At 47.9% G+C, this 27,728-nt stretch overlaps 1 protein-coding gene across 1 annotated transcript in view; it reads left to right on the forward strand.

The window, feature by feature from the left end:
- The window catches only part of LOC310698873 (uncharacterized protein), a 91,855-nt gene that overhangs the window by 40,066 nt on the left and 24,061 nt on the right, over positions 1-27,728 (forward strand). The window contains exons 11-12 of the mRNA XM_083486662.1: positions 7,090-7,217; positions 9,509-9,759. Of these exons, the coding sequence (XP_083342788.1) occupies positions 7,090-7,217; positions 9,509-9,759 (379 nt within the window). The remainder of the gene's footprint in view (positions 1-7,089; positions 7,218-9,508; positions 9,760-27,728) is intronic.

The following is a 27,728-nucleotide window of genomic DNA, read 5'->3' on the forward strand; positions in this document are numbered from 1 at the left end:
ATTGAGGAAATACAACAAAGGACAGAGATAGAAGTGGTGAACAAAGTGAAGTATTTAGGAATATGGTTAACCCCCAAGAACATTGATTTGTTTCAAAACAACTATTTACCTGTGTGGAATCAAATAAAAAGGGATTTGGAGGTGTGGGGAAGACTGAAACTGTCCTTTTGGGGAGAATATCTACGATAAAAATGAGTGTGCTACCAAAGATGTTATTTCTTTTCCAATTGCTGCCGATAATCAAAGGGGCATCAATTTTTAAAGAATGGCAAAAAATAATTTCAAGATATATCTGGCAGGGCAAGAAGCCAAGGATTCAGTTTAAGTTATTAACAGATGTGAAAGAAAGAGGTGGCTTCACCCTGCCAGACCTGAAATTATATTACGAAGCATCATGCCTCTGTTGGATAAAGGAATGGATCAAATTAGAGAATGGAGAGTTGTTAGATTTAGAAGGATTTGATAACAGATTTGGTTGGCATGCTTATCTATGGTATTAGAAGAAAAAAATTCACAAAGGTTTCGAAAACCACATCTTTCGAAGATCACTGATAGAGGTGTGGGAGAGGTATAAAAAATTGTTGGAACCTAGACTCCCCCATTGGATTTCACCATTAGAAGTGATGAGTGTGAAAAAAATCAATATGAGGGGGAGGTGGACAACATATGGAGAATTGGTAATAAGAGGGGGGGGGAATGGAAAATGAAAACTTATGAAGAGGTGAAAGAATCCGTTTATGATTGGTTACATTACTATCAGATCAGCGAAATGTTTAAAAAAGATTGCAAAATATGTGGTTATGAAGGTAAAGAATCAAAATTTCAAGTGGAGGTATTGAATAATGAGTATAAAAATCTGTCTAAAATGTGTCCAGTTCTGGGCACCACAGTTCAAGAAGGACACTGACAAACTGGAATGTGTCCAGAGGAGGGCAACCAAAATGGTCAAAGGCCTGGAAACGATGCCTTATGAGGAACGGCTAAGGGAGCTGGGCATGTTTAGCCTGGAGAAGAGGAGGTTAAGGGGTGATATGATAGCCATGTTCAAATATATAAAAGGATGTCACATAGAGGAGGGAGAAAGGTTGTTTTCTGCTGCTCCCGAGAAGCGGACACGGAGCAATGGATCCAAACTACAAGAAAGAAGATTCCACCTAAACATTAGGAAGAACTTCCTGACTGTTAGAGCTGTTCGACAGTGGAATTTGCTGCCAAGGAGTGTGGTGGAGTCTCCTACTTTGGAGGTCTTTAAGCAGAGGCTTGACAACCATATGTCAGGAGTGCTCTGATGGTGTTTCCTGCTTGGCAGGGGGTTGGACTCGATGGCCCTTGTGGTCTCTTCCAACTCTATGATTCTATGATTCTATGAATTTCCACCCATAGATATTACGTGTCCTGAATTATTCATTCTGAAGCAGGAGGTGATATTGAGGAGGACGAATTGATGACAGCCCAGGAGCTAAATATTTAGACCACTTAGTCTGTTCTTTAAACATTCAAGATAAAGAACAGAACTTGTTTTTCCCCAAAGCTCATGTACTTAAGGGAACGTTGTTTTCTTCTTCCTGGTTGCAGGTGAACACCTATTTGTTCCAACAGCCTTTTGGAAACTGACTGCTTTTAATGAAAGGGGCGCTGCGCTGCCTCTTCTTTCTTTGTAATTATTTGCATTTTTTAAACGATTATAAATGTATATAGTTGTACTTTCATTGCTTAATTGCCTTTAAATTATTTTTGTAGCAATTCCTTTCTTCCTTTTATGGTTCCTTCCCTCTTAAATATACCATACTGTATTAGTTATTGTTATCTCTGTTACTCTTATTTCACGGTGAAGAAGAGAGAGGAGCGATGGAGACTCGCCAAAGGCCTTCTGAGGGGGGAACCACTGGCTTTGGTGCTGAACCTCCTGCTGAGGGGGTGCAAGTTAGGCAAAATAATTCATCCTTGGAAGAAGCAATGGCAATGGAAGCAGAATTTGAAAAACTAGACGAACAAACAAAGAAAGAAGAAGAGAGGATATTGGCATGGTTATAGAGAATGTGGTAATAAACCAATATGCTTCTTTAAGTTTGTGACTGATCCAAACACTTTTGCGAGAACCATGGCAAACATGTATTATGTTTCATTCTTAATAAGGGATGGGCTTGCAGAGATAATAGAGGAGGACAAGATTCCTGTCATAGTGCCTTTAGATCCCAGAGTAAGCAGAGGCAAAACTTCTCAGCCACAAACTACAGCCATCATTGACATGACTCAAGCCTTCTGGCGGGAGATTGTGAAATCTCGTGAAATCTCACAGCCCATGATTCCACAGAGGCATAATCCCCAATGCCACAGGGAGTGGGCAGGAGATGCACCAATTTGAATGCATTCCTCTTCACTTTCAAATTTTAGGGAAAGTTTCTACATTTTTCATATAACATGTTCATCTTTATTATATCATTGCATCTCAGAATCCATCTTCTTTTGTTGCCTACCATAAGTCGACGTGTCCATTGTTCGACAGTGGAATTTGCTGCCAAGGAGTGTGGTGGAGTCTCCTACTTTGGAGGTCTTTAAGCAGAGGCTTGACAACCATATGTCAGGAGTGCTCTGATGGTGTTTCCTGCTTGGCAGCGGGTTGGACTCGATGGCCCTTGTGGTCTCTTCCAATTCTTTGATTCTATGATTCTGTTCTATGATTCTATAAAATGTTGTTGGAGTGGCATACAAAAGATGAAGAGGTAAAAGCAGTAATGATACATTGGGCAAGAGATTTTGGTTATAATATACAGTATGATGACTGGATGAAATTGTGGAATGAAAGGTTAAAATTTACAGCATGTACTGCGTTGAAAGAAAATGTAATGAAAATGGTTTACAGATGGTATAGAACGCCAGTTAAACTGGCTAAAATGTACAAAACATGCAACAAGTGTTGGAAATGTAAAGAAAAAGAAGGCACTTTCTATCATATGTAGTGGGAGTGTAAAAGGGTGAAAGGCTTCTGGGAAATGATATACAATGAATTGAAAAAGATGTTGAAATATACGTTTGTTAAAAAACCAGAGGCCTTCCTATTAGGAATGGTAGGAAATGAAATTAATAAGAGAGACTGTAAACTGTTTCAATACGCAGTGACTGCTGCAAGGATACTTCTGGCCCAAAGATGGAAGCAGGAAGAAATTCCAACAGTGGAAGAATGGAGAAGGAAATTGACTGAATATGCAGAATTGGATAAATTGACTGGGAAGATTCGATATCAGAAAGACCAAAAGTTTATCGAGGACTGGGGGAGATTTACAGAATATCTGAAAAACATACCGTATTTTTCGCCCCATAGGACGCACTTTTTCCCCTCCAAAAATGAAGGGGAAATGTATGTGTATCCTATGGGGCGAATGCAGGCTTTCGCTGAAACCTGGAGAGCGAGAGGCATCGGTGCGCACCGACCCCTCTCGCTCTCCAGGCTTCAGGAAGCTATCCGCAAGCCTTGCAAGCCCGGTGGGAGTTCCCGTGGGCTCACAAGGCTTGCGGGCAGCAGCCCGCAGCCCGCGCGAGTGTCCGCAAGCCTTGCGCGCCCGGCAGGAGGTCCCGCCGAGCACACGAGGCTTGGGGCAGCAGCCTGTCGCCGGAAGCACAGGGAGCCCTCCGGAAGGCTCCCCGTGCTTCGGGCGAGTGTCTGCAAGCCTTGCGCACCCGGCAGGAGGTTCCGCCCGGTGCGCGAGGCTTGGGGCGGCAGCCTGTCGCCCGAAGCACAGGGAGCCCTCCGGAAGGCTCCCTGTGCTTCGGGCGAGTGTCTGCAAGCCTTGCGCGCCCGGCAGGAGGTCCCGCCAAGCGCACGAGGCTTGGGGCGGCAGCCTGTCGCCCGAAGGACGGGGAACCCTCCGGAGGGCTCCCCGTGCTTTGGGCGAGTGTCTGCAAGCCTCGCACACCCGGCAGGAGGTCCCGCCGGGTGCGCGAGGCTTGGGGCGGCAGCCTGTCTCCCGAAGCACGGGGAGCCCTCCGGAGGGTGCCCCGTGCTTCGGGCAGGTGAGCGCAAGGCTTGGGGCGGCAGCCAGGCCAGGGGGGGAATAATATTTTTTATTTCCCCCCCCCCAAAAAACGAGGTGCGTCCTATGGGCCGGTGCGCCCTATAGGACGAAAAATACGGTATGTGATGTACAGACAACGCTTGTTGGTTTTGAAGAGACTCTGTGAGATAGTAAGAAATAGGGCAAAAAAGAGAGTAAGAGGAAAAGGAGTTCTAAAAAGGCAATATTATGTTTTGAAATGCGTTAACAAAATAGAAATTTTACGAAAGATTGACAGAGAAACTGAGGGAAGTCAAAAATTGAAGAATGAGTGTGAAAATATTTGTTGACTGTATAAAATTGTTTGGAAAATGAATAAAAATTATTATTTATTTTTTTTAAAGAAGCTTTTGTGTCCATGCAGATTTCTTCAGATACACGGAAACAGAAGCCCCCAGACCCTTATATATAGTGGGAGGGTGGGGCGGGGTTTTCTCTTGGAAGGGTAGTAGGAGATGGGTGATTTTATGGTTCCAAAATGGAAACCTTCCTCTGTTTGGCCATATTAAAAGAATGCCAGCAAGGTCGAACCTTTCTGAAAAAAAAGGGATTTTATGGTTCCAAAACAGAAACCTTCCTCTGCTTATCCATATTGAGAGGATGCCAGAAAGGCTGAACCTTTCCATAAAAAAGGATTACAGACCTGCACCTCCATGATTAATACTTGTAGTCAATATGGACAAGCAGAGGAAGGTTTCCATTTTGGAACCATAAAATCACCCATCTCATACTATCCTGAGAAATACCCTACCCCACCCTCCCACTATATATCATGGTCTGGTGACTTCTGTTTCAGTGTATCTGAAGAAGTGTGCATGCACACAAAAGCTTATACCACGCATCCCCAACCTGTGGCTTATACCCAGAACAAACTTCGTTGGTCTCTAAGGTCATACTGGACCATTTTTTAATTTATTTTCAGCTATTTTTGGTCATCTGCATACTCTCCCTTGCTTTTCCTTTCGGACTAATTGCAGTCATTCACAGTCGCCCACTGGTTGACCATACCCACTGAGTCCTACTACCCTTTGGAGAAAAACCTCGCCCCACCCTCCCACTATCTATCAGGGTCTGGTTAATAATAATAATAAATTATAAACTTTTATTTGTATCCTGCCCTCCCTGTCCGAAACTGGGCTCAGGGAGGCTAACACCAAATAGGTAACACTGGTATAAAATCAAGCAATAATGAAATTACCGTATTTTTTGCTCTATAAGACTCACTTTTTCCTTCCTAAAAAGTAAGGGGAAATGTGTGTGCATCTTATGGAGCGAATGCAGGCTGTGTAGCTATCCCAGAAACCAGAACAGCAAGAGGGATCACTGCTTTCACTGCGCAGCGATCCCTCTTGTTGTTCTGGCTTCTGAAATTCAGAATCTTTTTTTTCTTGTTTTCCTCCTCCAAAAACTAGGTGCGTCTTATGGTCTCGTGCATCTTATAGAGTGAAAAATACAGTACCTCCTGAAAACAAGTTAGGATCGAATTCAAATCCAATTAGATGGCTTTCTGCAGGATTAGGGTTGGGAACAGTAAATGCTCATCAGGCCCAACTGTTTGTGTTGCTCTTATATGGGCCTGTGAGAACGCTGGGAGGCCTCTTTCATACTAGTTCTTATACAGACTTCGGTTTCTTATACAGACTTCGGAAGATGGGCACATGCCCACGTAAAGCTTAGACCCAGAACAAACTGAGTTGGTCTCTAAGGTGCCACTGGACAATTATTATTATTATTATTATTATTATTATTATTATTATTATTATTATTATTATTTTGACTGCGTCACGCCAACACAGCTACCTACCTGAATCTTATATTTTTGTGTTGGTTTATTCGGTCTTTTTCAGTTACTAATATCTGTTCAAACTGAAGAGCTAATATACTTAACAAGAAAGTTCTTACAGGGCTGGAGGGAGAGCCTTATATTACTACTACTACTACTACTACAACAACAACAACAACAACAACAACAACAACAACAACACAACACAGTGGTACCTCTGGTTGTAGATGGGATGTGTTCTGGAGCTCCGGTCGGATCCCAAGGTTTCCACAACCAGAGGTGCTTGTTTTGCGCAGGCTTCTGGCGCGGTAGAGTGCTTCTGCGCAGTCATGCGCGGCGAAACGCAGAAAAATACTTCCGGGTTTGCTGCATGCGTATCCCAAAGAATACGTAACCAGAGGTGCACGTAAGTAGAGGTACCACTATAATAATAATAATTAAAATAATAATAATAATAAGGTACCTGTGTTGGTCTGATGCATGAGAAATTAATAAAACAATTAAAAAATTGTCCTGTAGCACCTTGGAGACCAGAACAAACTTAGTTGGTCTCTAAGGTGCTACAGGACAATATTTTAAAATAATGATGATGATGATTTATCCCCCCCACCCACCTGTCTGGGTTTCCCCAGCCACTTTGGGAGGCTCCTAAGGGCAGTGTGTCTTTCAGGTAGCGTATTTGAAGTCCAATACTGTCATCATCTATGAATTTAACTTAGAAATCCTTCTGTGCCATGTCTTTGGGAGATCAGGTAGGTCCTTTGGCCGGAGCTCAGAACAGCTAAAGCAGCTTCACATATGCTATATTCAGCTGCGGAATTGTCTGAATTGTCATTGTATTTTAATATTCTGCTGGAAGTGGCCCAGGATGGCTGGGGAAGCCTAGCTAGATGGGCAGGGTATAAATAATATGTTGTTGTTGTTGTTGTTGTTGTTGTTGTTGTTAATAATGATGAAATATATTTATATTTTTATTAAAAGATGATCCAAAAAGAACTCCCTTAAGAGAATTAAGTCTTTTGTCTTAAGACAGTCTTTGAAAGAATCTTTCCCCATTTTTTTAAAAAAATAATTCCAGTAGCACTTTAAAGACCAGCTAAGTATAAGCTTTCTAGGTTGTTGTTTTTATTATTATTATTATTATTATTGGATAATTTTACAATACAAATTGCTTGTTGCTTTTCTCATTTCCTTATGTCCTGATTGCCTTTTAGAAAGCGGCAGCTTACCAGTATGTGTCTGTTATTCCCGCAGAAATCGGAGCCCGCAAAGCAGCCCTCGTCTACTGGTAGACGCGCTCCATCGCCATCTTTGCCCGGTCCCAGACGGTCTCCCTCTCCTGCCAACGTGGGTAAACGCGCTCCGTCTCCAGCCGCAATCAGGTTTCTATTCATCTCCTCTTCACGAATCTTACTCTAGAGTAAAACCAGCTTGGTCCTCCCTGCCCCCCTTGGTTGTTCTCCTCTTCATCAACAAAGGGACAATTGCGTTTGAGCTCCCAGGACATTTCTGAGCACAATTCAAAGTGTTGGTGCTGACCTTGAAAGCCCTCAACTGCCTCGGCCCAGTAGACCTGAAGGAGTGCCTCCATCCCGGACGCCGGGGTTCCTCTCCCAAGGGCCTTCTGGTGGTTTCCTCCCTGTAAGAAGCCAAGTTACAGGGAAGCAGCAGAGGGCCTTCTCGGTGGTGGTGCCCGCCCTGCGAAATGCCCTCCCATCAGATGTCAAGGAAATAAACAACTATATGACATTCAGAAGACATCTGAAGGCAGCCCTGTTTAGGGAAGCTTTTGATATTGGATGAATCGTTGTATTTTAATATTTTGTTGGAAGCCGCTGGCCACATGTCCTGGAAAAAATGTCTGCAGACAAATGTTTGCTCCCTCGGCGAGTAAAGCAAGATGAGCTCTGCAACCCCAGAGTCATCTGCGACTGGACCTAACTGTCAGGGGTCCTTTACCTTTACGTGAGCAGAAATGCTATATTGTTATGAACTGAGGAAGTGGGGGTGAGTTGACACCTTGGTTTGTAAGCCTTCCTGTCAAACTCAGTGGGGTCAGATTCAGCCCATAATCTTCCTTTAGCTTCTTACATGTGCTAGTATGAAATCCAAATGAAAATTTAATAATAATAATAATAATAATAATAATAATAATAATAATAATAATAATAATAATAATATTTATTTATTTATTTATACCCCGCCCATCTGACCGGGTTTCCCCAGCCACTCTGGGCAGCTTCCAGCAAAAGATTAAAATACATTAATTCATCAAATATTAAAAGCTTCCCTAAACAGAGCTTCCTTCAGATGTCTTTTAAATGTCTGATAGTTGTTTGATTTTTTTACATCTGATGGGAGGGCGTTCCACAGGGCGGGTGCCACCGCTGAGAAGGCCCTCTGCCTGCATCCCTGTAACCTCGCTTCTCGCAGGGAGGGAACCGCCAGACGGCCCTAGGGAGAGGGACCCTGGCGTCTGGGATGGAGGCGTTCCTTCAGGTCTACTGGGCCGAGGCAGTTGAGGGGTTTCAAGGTCAGCACCAGTACTTTGAATTGTGCTCAGAAATGTACTGGGAGCCAATGCAGGTCTTTCAGGACCAGTGTTATGTGGTCTCAGCGGCCCCTCCCAGTTCCCAGCCTGGCTGCCGCATTCTGGATTAATTGCAGTTTCCAGGTCACCTTCAAAGGTAGCCCCACGTAGAACACATGGCAGGATTCCAAGCGAGAGATAACCAGAGCATGCTGCACTGTGGCAAGACAGTCTGCGGGCAAGTGGGGTCTTATCCTGCGTACCAGATGGAGCTGCCCTGGAAACAGAATGGACCTGTGCCTCCATGGGTCCAAGATCACCCCCAGGCTGTGCAGCTGGTCCCCTTTCCCCCCAATACAGTACTTTTGTCTTGTCAGGATTCAACTTCAATCTGTTAGCCGCCACCCATCCTCCAACCGTCTTGGACACTCACACAGGACCTTCACCGCCTTCACTGGTTCTGATTTGAAAGAGAGGTAGAGCTGGGTGTCATCTGCATACTGATGAACCCCCAGCCCAACCCCCCTGATGATCTCTCCCAGAAGCTTCATATAGATGTTTAAAAGCATGGGGGAAGAGGCACCCTACAAGTGAGAGCCCAGGGGTCCCCCCCCCACTTTCTGGACACGGCCCAGGAGGAAGCAGCCGAACCACTGTATTACAGGGCCCCCAGCTCCCAGTTTAGGTATGATTTCCCTTGCTAAGTAGTTCTTAAGGCTGTTGAAATATACAGTAATTTTCTAAGCTCTGTTGATCCTTATAATTTCGGTGAGTAAAGATTTCTGAGCAAATTTCCCTCTTCTATTTCACTGTTGTAAAAAAGTGCTGTAAGGGGTAGTAGACCTGGATCTATTTAAATGCAGCCTTAATCCCAGAGACAGAACTTCCTATCTGGACTAAAGAATTAGGAGCTAAGGAGTTGCCTGCCACAGAATACACTGTAGTTTTCCATGTATAAGACTGTATCCCCCCCCCATTTTGTAAGTTTAAAATTGGGGTTCGCCTTATACATGGAATGTTTCCATTATTTATTTCTTCATTTTGGGCTCAAAAAATAGGGGTCGTCTTATGCACGGGAAAATACGGTAGCTGTACATGTTTCTGTGCCGTGCAGTTCTCTGATTGATCCCTTTTTCTCATCAGACAAAAGTCTCATCCAAGTTCACCCAAAAGACAGTGGCCACCATCTCCTGTTTTGGTCTCCAAACCAGCACCAATTCAGCGCCCGTCCATCACCCCAAACGTCCTTAACGTTGCCAAAAAGCAAAGTGACCCAGTGTGCCGACCAAAGGAGAGGTTGGAGGATCCCGAGGGTCAGGATCCTGGCCCGGCGGCCATGCTGCACCCCTCCTCGGAGAGAGAACTGGCTGCAGCTGCTCCAAAGACCAAAGAAGGTAAGAGAACCTGCGCGAAAGGTGATCCGCTCGCCTGTTGATCCACCCTTCTCCCCTTCCTGGGTCTAGCTCAAAGGTTTTCCTCACTGGAAAGAGTAATAATAATAATATTAATAATAATAATAATAAACTTTTATTTGTATCCCTCCCTCCCCGGCTGAGACCGGGCTCAGGGCGGCTAACATCAAATATAAACTCTGATATAAAATCAAACAATAATTAAATCGCCTCTTAAAAACAAGTCAGTATAAAATGGAAATAATGGTTGCCAGAGCCTTTGGAGGATGATGCATTTATCTGCTGTTACAGATGAGCTTTCAGGAATGTCCCATGACTAAATGTGGTCAAACATGTATAATGCCGTTGATTTATGCATTATGTTGACATTTATTTTCTCAGCAATTCTAGTCAATGAACAAAATCAGCGCAGTTTCTTAATAGTTTTCACATAGGAAGCATAAGGTGAAGGTACAGGACCCCTGTGCTGTTCAGTCCAATCCAAGGTGACTAGGGTTGCGGTGCTCATAGGGGTTAGGGACAGGGGCTAGAGATAGGGATAGGGGTTAGGGATAGGTAAAAATGTCAAGGACCCCTGGAGAGTTAACTCCAGTCCAAGGCAACTATGGGGTTGCGGCGCTCATAGGACCCTCGTACCTACGGGATCGTCTCTCCTGGTATGCCCCGCGGAGAACCTTAAGGTCCATAAAAAGCAATACTCTAGAGGTCCTGGGCCCTAAGTGTCAGGACTGGTCGTTGTCCTCTTCAGATCACCACACAAACACTTCTTGTTCTTTTATAACTTTTTATTGCGTATTAACAAACTTATAAATGGTTCTTATCTTTAACTACTATTCCTCAGAGTCACTTCTTTCAGATACCTTCTGAGCTCTGCTTCTCCGTGACCAGCCACCCTCAAAATGGCGAAGGCGCCCTTCCCTTCGCTTTCCTGCTCTTTTTTCTAACCCCCTGGCTAGAGCTGGCCTGCATCTCCCCTCCTCCGAATCTGAACTAGAACTTAACCCTTGCCTTTTCTGGGAACAGCCAGTCCCTCCCTGTTGTTCCTCTTGCTCTCTTCTGTTAGATGCACTGCTCTCCTCCCCCCACCTTGGGGAAAACATTCTCCCTCTGGGAAACTGGAAACTCCTAACTCTAACTCTTCCCTGACACTACGGAAGTTAGATTAGCCTCAGCCAGAGCCGGGGCCTTTTCAACTCTGGCTCCAGCCTGGTGGAACGCTCTGTCTCATGAGACCAGTGCCCTGCAGGATCTGATTTCTTTCCGCTGGGCCTGTAAGACAGAGTTGTTCCACCTGGCCTTTGGCTTGGAATCAGCCTGATTCACTTCCTCTGTTTCCTTTTCCTTATGTGATGGAACCCCTATTTGGGACTTCCCTGGCTTTTTTCTGGCCCACGTAGGACCAGTCTGGATAGTTGGCCTTGATGAAGATTTGACGTTTTCTCTCCCCAAACAGTTTTTGATCTGGGCTTCCACTGAAATGAGGCTGCATTTTAAGTTGTATTTTAATCCTGTTTTTAAGTTGTATTTTAATGAATTGTTTTTATACTTGACTTTAGCCACCCTGAGCCAGGTCTTGGCCGGGGAAGGTGGGGTATAAATAAAATAAAAAATAAATAGGGGTTAGGGATAGGGGATAGGGATAGGGGCTAGAGATAGGACTTAGAGGTAGGTAAAAAGGTCAAGGACCCCTGGACGGTTAAGTCCAGTCCAAGGCAACTCTGGGGTTGCAGTGCTCCTCGCTTTCTGGCCGATAGAGCCAGCGTTGGTCCACAGGCAGTTTTCTGGGTCGTGTGGCCAGCAAGACTAAACTGCTTCCGGCGCATGGTGGAAACCAGAGTGCACGGAAACGCTGTTTACCCTCCCGCCGCAGTGGTGCCTATTATCTACTCGCACTGGTGTGCTTTCGAACTGCTAAATTGGCAGTACCTGGGGCAGAGCGACGGGAGCTCAGACCGTTGCGGGGCTGCCCAGGAGGACTCCCCTGAGTGAGTGCTTGAGGGCCCTGCTCTTGCCACTTACCATCTTGCCTGGGGCGGGGCCTGAAGCCTCATAAGGACTGCGTGCTGCTTGCGGCCTGCTGCCCAGGAGGACTCCCCTGAGTGAGTGCTTGAGGGCCCTGTTCCTTCCTGCCACTTACCATCTGGCCTGGGGCGGGGCCTGAAGCCTCATAAGGACTGCGTGCTGCTTGTGGCCTGCTGCCCAGGAGGACTCCCCTGAGTGAATGCTTGAGGGCCCTGCTCCTTCCTGCCACTTACCATCTGGCCTGGGGCGGGGCCTGAAGCCTCATAAGGACCGCGTGCTGCTTGCGGCTTGCTGCCCAGGAGGACTCCCCTGAGAGAGTGCTTGAGGGCCCTGCTCCTTCCTGCCACTTACCATCTGGCCTGGGGTGGGGCCTGAAGCCTCATAAGGACCGCGTGCTGCTTGCGGCCTGCTGCCCAGGAGGACTCCCCTGAGTGAGTGCTTGAGGGCCCTGCTCCTTCCTGCCACTTACCATCTGGCCTGGGGTGGGGCCTGAAGCCTCATAAGGACCGCGTGCTGCTTGCGGCCTGCTGCCCAGGAGGACTCCCCTGAGTGAGTGCCTGAGGGCCCTGCTCCTTCCTGCCACTTACCACCTGGTCCAGGGCGGGGCCTGACAGGCCTCACTAGGACAGTTGTTATTGCCGGAGGGGCACAGAGTGTTTTTAAAATGTTTTTAAAAAAATTTCTTTGGATTTTTTGTATGTGGGGGGTGGGGGTGGGATGGATGTGTGGTTGGGTTTGGGGAATTATTATTTTTTATTATTTTGATGTTTTTGTAATTTTTACTTTTTTTGTTTGTTTGTATTGTTTTATTGGTTTTGTTTGTTTATTTAAGGTGTTCTTTTGTTCTTAGGGGGAGGGGTCGGGGCTGCCGGGGAGTGGGCCCCAGCCCACAAAATGGCTGGGGCATGTTCCACAGGGGGGGATGCACTGGGACAACTGATCTCAGTGATCACGGGTAGGAGGAGGAGTTACGCTAAGACCAGACCATGTCATTACAGAGGAGGCAGGTTTAGTCGTTGTCTGAGGACTATTCCTGCCTTCAGGTCTGGTCCTGTCCGGATGGATACTAGAATCAGCAAGGGATACTCACATAGCCTGAAGGTGCTGCTGTGCAATGCCAGGTCAATGAGTCATAAGACCACTGCCATCCATGACATGATCATGGATGGAGGACTTGACCTGGCATGTGTAACAGAGACTTGGTTGGATGAAGCAGATGGGCCTGTCCTTGCCGCTGCTTGTCCACCAGGTTTCTCTTACGCACAGCAACCTAGGTCATGTGGGCGGGGAGGGGGGGTTGCAGTGATTTTTAGGAAGTCACTAGTTTGCACCAGGCGTCCTATTGGGAAGACCCAGTTTTCTGAGTGCATGTTCTGGAAGTTGGGCAATAGGGGCAGTACAGGATTCCTTTTGGTGTACCAACCTCCCCGCTGCACCAAGGATTCCCTGCCCGAGATGCTTCAGGTCGTGGCGGATGTTCTCCTGGAGACACCTAGCTTGGTCGTCCTAGGGGATTTTAACATCCATGCCGACACGACCTTACAAGGGGCCGCTCGGGACTTCGTGGAAAGCATGGCCTCCATGGGGCTGTCCCTGAATAAGTCTGGCCCAACCCATAGCCGTGGACATGCCTTGGACCTGGTGTTTACCTCTATGGATGTTGGTGATCTGACACTAAGTAAAAGCGAAACGAAAGAAGTGCCATGGTCAGATCACTTCCTGGTGCAACTGGACTTCTCTGTGACCCATCCCCTCTGCAGGGAGGTGGGACCAATTCGGATGGTCCGCCCCCGCCACTTAATGGATCCAAATGGCTTCCAGAGAGTGGTAGGGGATGCTTTATCCCATGTTGATGGCCTTTCAGCCGATTCCCTGGTGGCCCGCTGGAATGTGGAGTTAACCAGGGCTATTGACTGTTTGGCTCCGAAGCGCCCTCTCCGATTGCATGGAGCCCGGACAGCCCCGTGGTTTTCCATGGATCTGAGGGCAATGAAACAATCGTTGAGACGGCTAGAGCGCCGGTGGCGGATAACTCATTCCGAATCTGACCGGACACAGGTTAGAGCTCAACGTCGAGCCTACCAAGTGGCGATAGCGACGGCGAAGAAGAATTTCTTCACCGCCTCTATTGCATCTGCAGAAAACAGCAGCAGGAGACTTTTTCGGGTGGTTCACAATTTAGCGGAACCACCTGCAACATCGGGGCCCAGTACGGGCCACATGTTCTCCTGCAATGATTTTGCAAAGTTTTTTGCAGATAAAATCGCTCAGATTCGGGAAGAAGTAGACTGCACCGTGGGAGCAGGGCCGGGGCGGGAGAGTGCTAGAGTTCTGTCTAGTCAAGTTGAGTGGGATCAATTCCAATCTGTTACCTCCGAGGATGTGGACAGGCTGCTTGGACGAGTGAAACCAACCACCTGTCTCCTGGATCCTTGCCCATCCTGGCTTATAAAAGCTAGCCGGGAAGGGCTGGGCGATGGGCTTCGTGGGGTGGTGAATGCTTCCCTCCGTGAGGGAGCCTTCCCAGACCCGCTGAAAGAGGCGGTTATTAAACCGCTTCTTAAAAAACCATCTTTAGATGTGGCCACGATGGCCAATTATCGCCCAGTCTCAAATCTTCCATTCCTGGGCAAGGTGATTGAGCGAGCGGTTGCCGAACAACTCCAGGCACGCCTGGAAGAAGCGGACCATTTGGATCCCTTCCAGTCGGGATTCAGGCCTCATCATGGGACTGAAACTGCCTTGGTTGCACTGGTTGATGATCTCCGGCGGGCTAGGGACAAAGGTGAGAGCTGTTTCCTAGTTCTGCTGGATCTCTCAGCGGCCTTTGATACCATCGACCATAGCATCCTTCTGGACCGTCTTGAGGGGCTGGGAGCTGGGGGCACTGTCATACAGTGGTTCCACTCCTTCCTCCTGGCCCGTGTCCAGAAAGTGGTGTTGGGGGATGAGTGTTCAGACCCATGGGCTCTCACTTGTGGGGTGCCTCAGGGTTCTGTCCTCTCCCCCATGCTTTTCAACATTTACATGCAGCCGCTGGGAGAGATCATCAGGAGGTTTGGGCTGGGTGTTCATCAGTATGCCGATGATACCCAGCTCTACCTCTCTTTTAAATCAGAACCAGTGAAGGCGGTGAAGGTCCTGTGTGAGTGTCTGGAGGCGGTTGGAGGATGGATGGCGGCTAACAGATTGAGGTTGAATCCTGACAAGACAGAAGTACTGTTTTTGGGGGACAGGAGGCGGGCAGGTGTGGAGGATTTCCTGGTCCTGAATGGGGTAACTGTGCCCCTGAAGGATCAGGTGCGCAGCCTGGGAGTCATTTTGGACTCACAGCTGTCCATGGAGGCACAGGTCAAATCTGTGTCCAGAGCAGCTGTTTACCAGCTCCATCTGGTACGTAGGCTGAGACCCTATCTGCCTGCGGACTGTCTCGCCAGAGTGGTGCATGCTCTGGTTATCTCCCGCTTGGACTACTGCAATGCACTCTACGTGGGGCTACCTTTGAAGGTGACTCGGAAACTACAACTAATCCAGAATGCGGCAGCTAGACTGGTGACTGGGGGCGGCCGCCGAGACCATATAACACCGGTCTTGAAAGACCTACATTGGCTCCCAGTACGTTTCCGAGCACAATTCAAAGTGTTGGTGCTGACCTTTAAAGCCCTAAACGGCCTCGGTCCAGTATACCTGAAGGAGCGTCTCCACCCCCATCACTCTGCCCGGACGCTGAGGTCCAGCGCCGAGGGCCTTCTGGCGGTTCCCTCATTGCGAGAAGCAAAGCTACAGGGAACCAGGCAGAGGGCCTTCTCGGTAGTGGCGCCCGCCCTGTGGAACGCCCTTCCAGTAGATGTCAAAGCGATAAACAACTACCTGACATTCAGAAGACATCTTAAGGCAGCCCTGTTCAGGGAAGTTTTTAACGTGTGATATTTTACTGTATTTTTGGTTTTTATGGAAGCCGCCCAGAGTGGCTGGGGAGGCCCAGACAGATGGGCGGGGTATAAATAATAAATTATTATTATTATTCGAACCGCTGACCTTCCAGTCGGCAAGACCAAGAGGCTCAGGTGTTTAGACCACAGCGCCACTCGCATCCCTATAGGAAGCATAGCAGGTGATGTATGAATGGTTTTTGTTTCATCAGAATGAGTAATTAAACAAACACAAAGACGGTTTGACTTCTTATTGACTTGTGTCTGCATATCTTTCTGCCGGCAGCCAATAGTCTCAGGGCTTTAGATACAATATTCTCAGCCTTTACTATATTCCATTCTTCGAGGGCTCTACTTTCCACTAATCATTTAAAATAGGAATCAGAGAGAAGACGATCCCTGCTTCTTAAATGCTCCTTGGTCTTGAACATTAAACTTGGTCGTGCAAAAATAGCACACCTACCCCTTTGATTATTATTTTTTTAAATTAGAAATTGGTAATTTGGTGTTGTTTTTATCACATGGCATTCTGTAGACTTGTCTTCGCATCAACATCCTAAAGCACTTGCTGTATTTTTCCGTGTATAAGACTATATTTCCCCCCAAAATAGTTCAAAATTGGGGATTGTCTTGTACACAGAATGTTGCCATTATTTATTTCTGAATTTGGGGCTCAAACAAATAGGGGTCATCTTATACATGGGGGAATCTTATACACGGGAAAATACGGTATTCTGTACTTTTACAGATTTATACTGATTTGCCCAATAGGCCCAGGTTCTGTTATGCCCTTGTTGACTTCCCAAGCATAACCACATCTTACCTCGTACTCATCCATACCAGTGTTTTCAGCACAGTAGTCTTTCTGTCCACATACTTTGTGTAGTACAAAATGTACTATTTATGTGAATGAAATTTAGCTCTTTGAATCAAGTAGTCTCTTGCCTCAAAAACAAACTGTATTGTGCCCTTGAAGGTTAATGTTGTTTACACTTTCATCAACTCAATAAGTTTAACAATTGGTCAGTTTTAAACTTTGACATAACGATGTTGAAAACCAATGTTCTGACTGTCTTGCAAAATTTTGGAACGAGGCTCAATTTGAAAATCAATTAACAAATATATATTAGTTAAGTCTTTATTTCCCATGTCCGATGCCTCTGGAACACCGCTAAATTGGCACTTCTGAAGTTTGTGGTTCTACTAATACGAAGGGGGGAAATGGATTTCTCAGGTGTTGTGACCTCTGACTTAGGAAGAGAGTGGTGTAAGTTCCCCTGAAAAGCTGGTTTCATTGTATGCGCAGTTGCTTAGGGGACGAAGAGTCACTTTTGGTCCCCCCTAGGGAAACTTTAAACAATGCGGAATGAATGCCTCAATCATCTCCCCTCCTTGCCCCGGTGCGCAAGGAGCACATCCTCTACCCTTCTGAGCAGGATGGACACACCCTCTGTCACCTCTCAAAAAAGAGACATTTCGGATGAGATGTCCTGGGCATTTGTCTCCCTGGAGAAGGACTTAGGGGCTACCTTAGCAGAAAAAGGAGTTTGACCCAGGCACCTGGTGGAGGCATCTCTCTCTACAAACAGCCACAGGTGAGTGGGTTGCTTGGCTGCTACATTCAATGTCAAATGCACGTGATTGGAAGCATGATTCTCCTGGAGGGCTTCCCCTCCAGGTTAATGCTTTAGGCTGATTGTCGTACGACTAATCCCTTTCGCGCAAGTCTTAATCGTTTGTCTCCCCCGCCCCTTAGCTATTACGTAGAGCACACTCAGTGTTATATCAGGCACGTCCAACAGGTAGATCATGATCTACTGGTAGATCGCGGGGTGTTCCTGGCTGGTATCTGGTCTCCTTGTCCCAATTTTTTTTAAAAAAAGAATTAAAAAAGCTGAACTACTGCTTCCTTCCTAATAAAAAGCTTGACCACTGTGAGTTCCTAAGAAAAGCTGAACAACCTTGCCTTTCCCAAAAACACTCAACAAACTTGGCTTCCAAAGAAAAGCCTAACAACATTGGCTTCCTAAAAAAAGCTCAATAATGTTGCCTTTCCCAAAAAGCTTTTGCCTCCTAGCAACAAAAAGTGGACCATCCGATTAAGTTCTACTATCGGACTGCAGATTCAGGGCCCTAAGCTGTGTTTTATATAATTGACTTTTGATTATATTCTCTGCATATCGCAATGCTCCTTCAGTTCCATTCATTCTTTTTTTCGTTTCATTCATTCATGTTTTATTCATTCATATATTCCATTCTATTCATTCATTTGCTTCTGAAAAAAAAGCTCAACAACTTTGGCCTGCCCAACAACAACAGGTCGATCCCTGCCAGTTTTTTTATACTGTGAGTAGATCACAATCTACTGAGAGTTGGACGTCCCTGCTAGTCTAGTACAAGTCTGAATGGTTTGTCTTCCCCTCCCCCTCGCTATTACGTAGAGCACACTAAAAGCTACGTGTCGACTAGCTCTGTTTGACAATATTTCACCTTCTGCGCAAATACGCCCCTGGCTTCAGACACGCATGTTTTCCTTTGCAGAGCCTCCGGCCTCCTACACCTTCCTGCCTGAGTTGCCACCCTCCATCTTCGGCCCCTCGTCTCCCGCTGCCTCGCCTTTCTGCCCTCAGGATTTCCAGCCCGCCTCCTCCGTCGCAAGGAAGATCCTTTTCGGATACGATCCGATGTCCCGGATTCGCGCTCCCTCTCGCTCCTCAGGCGACTCTCCTACTACCCCTTTCCACACCGATTTAATGGATGGCACCTGCTCCCCAAGCATGCTTCCTCCGCCTCGGGATCTCGGGGAAGACCAGGGAGCTAAGGGTGGTTTCCTGCGCAACTTTGCTCTGGAAGCTTCACGGCAGGGAGATGGGGTGGCTGTCAGCCCTCTCCGGTGCTTTAATTTCCCATCCCCTCAGAGGATCGGCCCAGGTTATATTTATACCTCCCGTTCCACTATCAGTCGGAGGTTGCCAAATAACCAGCCGGTGACTATGGCGACAGACCCCTATGTTCTGGAGAAATTGCTCCACACCTTCCAAACCATGCGGTGCAGCGTTGACAACATCAGCCAGGAGCTCAGGGTGCTGAACACCCACCTAGCCGATCTCTCGCACCACTTTAGCACACTGCCTCATCCTAGCCACTCTCCTCACAATGGCCCCGAATACTATGGCTGAAGAGACCGAGATCTCACAACCTTTCTAGATCAGGCCTTGTGTGCTTGGACCCCTGTCAGGCTTTGACTGGGAGGCACAATTTCTTGACAGGGAACAGCTCTTCCCCTTCATGCAACCATAGCTTTGAACAGCCAGGGAAGAGACCATAGCGGCCTTATAATCCCTAGGTACTAGGCTCCGTCACATGACTTGGGGGAATGCTTGGCACCATCACATTAATATGTCTACTTTCCTCAGTTTGATGCTTCTATTGCCATACCACTTTAAATCAAAAAGCAGTGCTAGAAATTGTCTCCAGTGGTGTACGTGTGTGACCTTTGGCAATTAAAAATGGCTCTTCAAATGCACAGAGCAGTCTTCTTTTATTTTAGCCGTTTCTCAGTAAGTGCCATGCATATTAAAACACTGGTGGTCCTTCCAAACAATATCTTGAGAATTTAGAACAGTAGCACTGTCCATGATAATAGTCCAACATGTACCATTTTTTTCCTTGTCTAAGACTAGGGGTTTTTTTTACCAAAAAATAGGTTTAAAATTGAGAGCTCGTCTTATACACAGGTAGTGCTGAGGGGTATTTTCTTAATTTGGAGTCGCCAAAAATAGGGGGCGTCTTATACATGGGGTGTCTTATAGTCGGAAAAATACGCAATATTGTGCTACATTTTCTATAGGATAAGGGTCGGTGGGTTGATCTGCTTAGGTTCTGCATTATTCAGACTTGAGAGCAAGAAACTTTTGAACCCAGGAGCAACTAGAAGTTCTACAAGTCTCTTAGTTGCTTTACCGTCTTAAATTCAGAAAGAATGCAGGGAAAGGGATTGGGACTAGGGATTGGGAACTAAATTTGTTCTTGGACACCAGAAAGAGTTGGGGTGGCATGGAGGACATAGATAGGGAATAAAATAAAGATTTTGCTGCAGGGGGTGTGGGGTTCTGGAATGAGTTTTCCTTCTCACTTCCATTCCCTGCAGAAAATGGACCTTGGCGGTCGGTCCAATGTAACAGTCTACATACCTGTAATGGATTTAGGGGTTGCTCGTGCGTAAGTTGCCGCCACTGCTGGGGAGGTTATCTGGTTAAACCCTTTCCGACTGAACAGCCTCCAGCATCGTGACTGTCTCAGTCGCTGGCAGAATCCGTCAGTGGGCGTTTCTCGAACCTTTTCCAGCATAAAAGTTCTTTGACGCCAAGTCTCCTCCTACTCTCCCTGCGCGGAAGTCTTCTGCGCAGGGAGGGTGTGGGCAACGGAGTACCCGTACTCTCCGCTGGTCTCCGGCGAAGAGTCTTGGAGCCTCCTCTCCGATTCCCCCTTCTGCCCCCCTTCTCCACTGGTGTTACGCTGATTTCCTTCCCCAGCAGATGGGCTGCCTCTCTCCCTACTGGGACCCTTTCCGGCATCCCTCTGGAGCCTTCCCTCCGCCTCTAGCTCCGATGGCAGTTCCCTTACATCCACCTCCCCCCCCCAGGACCCCCTCCCCCCCCGGCCCGACCTTCTGATCCAACCTCGTCCCTTTCCTTGGCCGACGATGCAGGGAAGCCCCTGAAGAAGCTGTCGCTATCCTCTGAGGATTCAAAACCCGCTTCCCACCCGCTCCGATATCTTCCCGTGGCGTGGGCCTCCCAGTCTCATTCTTCTCTCTCTGACACTTCCCCTTCCTCCTCTTCGGAGGCAGGAAAACCCACAAAGTCCTCTTTGTCGTCTGTGGTTCCAAATTCTTCCTCCCAGAATCTCGCTAGTGGTTTCGGTTTATCTGGGAACAGGCTGTGGAATTCTTCCACTAGATACCCGTCATTGATCGCCTCAGCGGGGACCCACGTGTTTTCTCACTCGGGTTCTCCCTCCCAAGCCACCAAGTACTCCACCTGACGCCCTTGCCACCTTGAATCGAGTATTTCCGTGGCTTGGTTGTGGTGTTCCCTCTCCTCTACCCTTGGGTGGGTGGTGACTCCTCCCTCCCGCCCCGGAAATTCCCGCCCCTCCCTGTACGGTGAGAGTAGGGACCTATGGAACACCAGGTGTATCTTCATGCTTTCAGGCAACTTGAGCTTGAATGCCACAGGGTTCACCTGCTGTGTTACCTCAAAAGGTTCCAGCCGCCTTGGCTGCAACTTCTTGCACCCTCCCTTTAGGGGTAACCCTTGGGTTGACAACCACACTCGGTCTCCCACCCGTATGGCCTCCCCCTCCCGACGGTGCTTGTCTGCCTGCCTCTTGTAAACTTCCTTGGCCCGCTTCAAGTTCATCTTGAGTTGCTGGTGCAAGGCCTCAATTTCTTCCACAAACTGCTCTGCCGCAGGTACACTCCCCCCTTCCTCCCCCCTCCCCGAGAAGGCCCTGGGGTGACACCCATAATTGGCCATGAACGGGCTCATCCCCGTGGACACATGTTCAGCGTTATTGTACGCAAATTCAGCCAGTGCTAGTTTCTCTACCCAATCGTTCTGTCTCTCGCTGACGTAGCAACGTAGGTATTGCTGGAGTATACTGTTCGCTCTTTCTGCTTACCCGTCGGTTTCTGGGTGTCGCGCCGTCGAGAAGCCCACCTCTACCTGCAGCAAGCTCATGAGTTTCCTCCAGAACTGGGAAGTAAATTGTTTCCTGCGATCTGAGATGACCCTCGAGGGCGCCCCATGCAACCTGAAGATGTGATCCACAAACAACTTGGCTGTCTCCTCTGCCGTGACCGCATGTGAGCAAGCTATGAAATGGCACATCTTTATCAGTAGATCGACTACTACCATGACTGCTGTCTTCCCCCTTAACTTGGGCAAATCTGTCATAAAATCAATGGACACCACCTCCCAGGGTTTTCCTGGCGTGGGTAAGGGTTCCAGTAACCCTGCGGGGGCAGCCCTCTCCCCCTTTGCCCTTTGGCAGCGGTCGCACCCCCGTACATATTCCCGTACATCCTCCCTCACCCTTGGCCACCAGAACTGCCTGGTGACGAGCAGCATGGTTTTGTGCTGTCCAAAGTGCCCAGCTGTAGGGTTGTCGTGGAGTTGTTTGAGTACCTTCCCCCTCAAGGTCTCCCCCAGTACATACAGCACCCCCTTATAGTACAGCACCCCTTCCTTTTCCTCAAATCCTCCATGGTCTTCTCTTCCATCTCGGAGTTCCCAGATTTTAGTTTGAGCGAACACGTCGTTTCTAGTAAGCCCAGCCAGTTCTCGTTTCCCAGCCAAGGCTCCCCTACACACCCATCGGTCCTCGGGGATCATGTGTCGGATCTCCGGCGGTCCCTCTCCTTCCATGTACTCCGGTTTCCGGGAGAGAGCATCTGCTCTTACGTTTTCCTCTCCTGGCACGTATTGGATCTCGAAGGAAAACTTGGAGAACTCCTGTGCCCATCGAATCTGTCTCTGGTTGAGTACTCGCACGGTCCTCCAGTATTCCAAGTTCTTGTGATCAGTACAAACCTGGATCTTGTGCTGCGCCCTTATTAACAGATGTCTCCATCGGCGAAACGCCACATAGATCGCCAGCAGTTCGCGGTCATACACCGTATAGTTTTGCTCTGACTTGCTCAGCTTCCTCGAGAAAAAGGCACACGGATTCCAGTCCTGCTTGCCCCCCCCCCGGCTGCAAAAGTACCGCCCCAATGGCTCGGTCGGAAGCGTCGGTCTCTAGCCTCATGGGCTTCTCCAGATTAACGTGCAGGAGCTGCTCTTCTGAAGCGAACGCCTTCTTCAGTCTTTCAAAGGATTGATGGGCACTTTCTGTCCAGGCGAACTTCCTTTTGCTACTGTGACAATCTGTGATGGGTGCCGTCAAGTGGGCGAAGTTCTTGATGAACTTCCTGTGGAAGTTGCTGAACCCTAGGAACCTCTGCACATCCTTCCGGGTTTTGGGGGCCTTCCATTCCAGCTCCACCTGCACCTTGCTTGGGTCCATAGCTAGTCCCTTGTCTGACAGCTTGTACCCCAGAAACTTGACCTCTCTGGTGTGAAATTGGCATTTTTCCAGCTTGACCCACAACTGGTGCTTCTGCAGCCTCTTTAGTACTTCCCTGACGTCTCTGACATGTTGCTTCTCATTGTCTGAATAGATTAAGACGTCGTCCAAGAAGGCTACGCAGTTCTTGTACAGCAGGGGCCCCAACACGAGGTGCATGAATGCTTGAAAGCAGGCAGAGCCCAATTGTAATCCAAATGGCATGACTAAGTACTCAAAAGCCCCCAGGGGGGTGAACATGGTGGTTTTCCATTCGTCCCCCTCCCTTACCCTGATCAAATTGTACGCTCCCCTGAGGTCCAGCTTGGTAAAAAATTTCCCCTGCCTCACCCGTGTTAAAATGTCAATCCTGGGCATTGGGAAGGTCACAGGTTCTGATACCAGGTTTAACGCCCTATAATCTACGACCAGTCTGGGCTGATTAGTCCCTTTTTTGTCCACAAAGAACACCGGACTGCCCCCCACCGCCTTTGATTCCCTTATGAACCCCCTCTTCAGGTTCTTGTCAATAAACTGACGTAACTCCTGCATCTCCCGGTCTGACATGGCATACAGCTTACCCACAGGTAGCTGAGCCCCTGGGACTAAGTTGATTTGGCAGTCAAAGGGCCTATGGGGGGGTAGTCTGTCTGCCTCCTTCTCGCTGAAGACTTCCTTTAGGTCAGCGTATGGGGTGGCACCTCCCTTTGTTTCCACCGCCAGCCACCCTGGCCACTGTCATTCTTGGGGTTCCCCCCCCGACAGTGTTCCAAACAGTAAGCTGACCCAAAGGTGACTGACCGCTGATGCCATGACACTACTGGATCATGCAGTGCCAGCCAGCTCATTCCCAATATTATTGGGGGTCCTGCCAGTGTGGCCACGTGAAAGGCAATGGTCTCTGTGTGCCTGGAAACCCTCATTCACATTGGCGGGGTCTGGTGTGTCACTTCCCCTCCTAGAAGTTCCCTGCCAACGATGGTGGTCACTTGCAAGGGAAATTCCAGGGGCAGCAGGTGTAGTTGGTGCTCCAGAGCGAAGTCCCTGCTGAAGAAATTGCAGGAGCTGCCCGAATCCAGCAGCCCCTCAACCTTGACTGGGTGCCCATTCGGGAGCTCTAGCACCACTTCTATGGCTATAGCTGCCCTGGGGGGGTCAGGCTGGGGCACTTCTATTGGTTGCTGGCCTGGCTGCTGGCCCCGCTGGTTGGCAGCCAGGCGTTGTCGTTTCCCTGCGCCTGCCCTTCCTCCCCCTTCTCCTCACAGCCAGCAGCCCCCACCATCCCTTGCCAGGCCTTTCTTTGAGGGCAGACCCTGGCAAAATGTCCTGGCCGTTGGCAGAGAAAACACTTCTTGATGGTTTTCCAATCCTTTCCCTCCCTCTTGCGACCTTCACTGGAGTTTGAAACCTCGCGCGCGCGCGCACCATCTATTTCCATTGGCTCAGCCGCCTGGGAAAGCTGTCTCGGTATTTCAGGAATGCGGTAGTCATGGCAACGTTCCCCTCTCACTTCGCGTTTCTCCTGAGCCCGCGCTTCCTGCCGCACTCCAATCACAAGCACAGCCTTGGTCAGCTGATCCATCGACTGTGGGCGGGGCGCGCGGGACAGCTCATCCTTCACCGTTGGGGACAACCCCTCCTCAAACAACATTTGAATAGGTTCAGAGTCCAGATCACACCCGAGACGGTGAATCAACATTGCAAAGCGCGACTAGTAGTCTCTAACTGACTGGCTCCCCTGCTTGCACCCCATCAGTTCTCGCCAAGTCACACTTTGCTGGACTTCACTGGAATACATCACATCCATCGCCTGAAAGAATTTCTTAAGGTCCTTCAAGGCATGATTTTGCGTCGCCATAAGGGGCCTGATCCATTCCCTTGCCCCATCCTCCAGATGCCCCACAATGTAGGCTACCCTTTGCTCGTCGTTAACAAAGTCATCATGCTGCAGTTCCAAAGCGTACTCTATTTCCGTTCGGAACACATTGTAGTCCTGGGGTTTCCCCCCAAACTTGTGTACCAGCCCCGGTACTTTCCTTGCGATGGGGGTGGGTCTGACCTAGAATCATAGAATCAAAGAGTTGGAAGAGACCACAAGGGCCATCGAGTCCAAGCCCCTGCCAAGCAGGAAACACCATCAGAGCACTCCTGACATATGGTTGTCAAGCCTCTGCTTAAAGACCTCCAAAGAAGGAGACTCCACCACACTCCTTGGCAGCAAATTCCACTGTCGAACAGCTCTTACTGTCAGGAAGTTCTTCCTAATGTTTAGGTGGAATCTTCTTTCTTGTAGTTTGGATCCATTGCTCCGTGTCCGCTTCTCGGGAGCAGCAGAAAACAACCTTTCTCCCTCCTCTATGTGACATCCTTTTATATATTTGAACATGGCTCTCATATCACCCCTTAACGTCCTCTTCTCCAGGCTAAACATGCCCAGCTCCCTTAGCCATTCCTCATAAGGCATCGTTTCCAGGCCTTTGACCATTTTGGTTGCCCTCCTCTGGACACGTTCCAGTTTGTCAGTGTCCTTCTTGAATTGTGGTGCCCAGAACTGGACACAGTACTCCAGGTGAGGTCTGACCAGAGCAGAATACAGTGGCACTATTACTTCCCTTGATCTAGATGCTATACTCCTATTGATGCAGCCCAGAATTGCATTGGCTTTTTTAGCTGCCGCGTCACACTGTTGGCTCATGTCAAGTTTGTGGTCAACCAAGACTCCAAGGTCCTTTTCACATGTACTGCTCTCAAGCCAGGTGTCCCCCATCTTGTATTTGTGCCTCTCATTTTTTTTGCCCAAGTGTAATACTTTACATTTCTCCCTGTTAAAATTCATCTTGTTTGTTTTGGCTCTAATCTGTTAAGGTCATTTTGAAGTGTGATCCTGTCCTCTGGGGTGTTAGCCACCCCTCCCAGTTTGGTGTCATCTGCAAATTTGATCAGGATGCCCTTGAGTCCATCATCCAAGTCGTTGATAAAGATGTTGAATAAGACCGGGCCCAAGACAGAACCCTGTGGCACCCCACTAGTCACTCTTCTCCAGGATGAAGAGGAACCATTGATGAGCACCCTTTGGGTTCGGTCAGTCAGCCAATTACAAATCCACTGAGTGGTAGCATAGTCAAGACCGCATTTTACCAGCTTCTTTACAAGAATATCATGGGGCACCTTGTCAAATGCCTTGCTGAAATCAAGGTAGGCTACACCCACTGCGTTCCCTTCATCTACCAGGCTTGTAATTCTGTCAAAAAACGAGATCAGGTTAGTCTGACATGACTTATTTTTCAGAAATCCATGCTGACTATTGGTGATCGCAGCATTCCTTTCTAGGTGCTCACAGACTGTTTGCTTAATGATCTGCTCCAGAATCTTCCCTGGTATTGATGTCAGACTGACTGAGCGGTAATTATTTGGGTCCTCTCTTTTCTCCTTTTTGAAAATAGGGACAACATTTGCCCTCCCCTAGTCTGCCGGGACTTCGCCTGTTCTCCAGGAATTCTCAAAGATGACTGCCAGTGGTTCTGAGATCACATCTGCCAGTTCTTTTAATACTCTTGGATGCAGGTCATCTGGCCCTGGAGACTTGAATACATCTAAACTAGCCAAGTATTCTTGTACTATCTCCTTAGTTATTCTGGGCTGTGTTTCCTTTGCTGAATCATTTGCTCCAAATTCTTCAGGTCGGGCATTGTTTTCTTTATCGGAGAAGACTGAGGCAAAGAAGGCATTGAGGAGTTCCGCCCTTTCTGTGTCCCCTATTTGCATTTCACCATCTTCTCCTCTGAGTGACCCCACTGTTTCCTTGTTCTTCCTTTTGCTACGAACATACCCATAAAAGCCTTTTTTGTTGCTTTTAACCTCTCTAGCAAGCCTGAGTTCATTCTGTGCTTTAGCTTTTCTGACTTTGTGTCTACACGTGCTGGCTATTTGTTTGAATTCCTCTTTGGTGGTTTCCCCCCTTTTCCAGTTTTTGTACACATCCTTTTTAAATCTTAACTCAGTTAAAAGTTCTTTAGATAGCCACCCTGGCTTCTTTAGGCACCTTCCATGTTTCCATCTCATTGGTATTGCCTGACGTTGTGCTTTTACTATCTCCCTCTTAACAAACTCCCAGCCATCATGAACTCCCTTTCCTTTTAGTATTACTGTCCATGGGATCTCACCCAGCACTTCCCTAAGTTTTATGAAGTCGGCTTTCTTAAAGTCAAGAAATTGAGTCCTAGTATGCTTGGCTGCTCCTTTCCGCTGTATAGTAAACTTCAGAAGAGCATGATCACTCGTGCCTAATGATCCTTCCACTTCTACCCCACTAACCAGGTCATCAACATTGGTTAGGACCAGATCTAAAATGGCTGTTCCTCTTGTTGCTTCTCCCACTTTCTGGACAATGAAGTTGTCTGCAAGGCCAGTGAGGAATCTGTTTGACCTTATGCTCTTGGCTGAGTTTGACATCCAACAAATATCCGGGTAATTGAAGTCCCCCATTACTACTATCTCCCTTCCTTTTGCATGCTTGGCCATCTGTTCCAGGAAGGCATCATCTATGTCCTCCGTTTGGCTTGGGGATCTATAGTAAACTCCCACAATGAGGTCTCTGTTATTCTTCTCTCCCTTAATTTTGACCCAAATGCTCTCACTTTGGCTTTGAGGTTCTAAATCTTGGATCTCTTCACAGGTATACACATCCCTGACATATAACGCCACTCCTCCTTTCTTGTCTGGTCTGTTTCTCTGAAATAGATTGTATCCCTCCATTATTACATTCCAATCGTGGGACTTATCCCACCAGGTTTCAGTGATGCCTATTACGTCATATTTAGTTTGATGTACCAAGAGCTCAAGCTCATCTTGTTTATTTCGCCGTCAGGAGAGCTACATGCTGTTCCA

The sequence above is a fragment of the Podarcis liolepis genome, assembly GCF_965112155.1.
Source record: "Podarcis liolepis genome assembly, chromosome: Z".
NCBI lineage: Eukaryota > Metazoa > Chordata > Lepidosauria > Squamata > Lacertidae > Podarcis > Podarcis liolepis.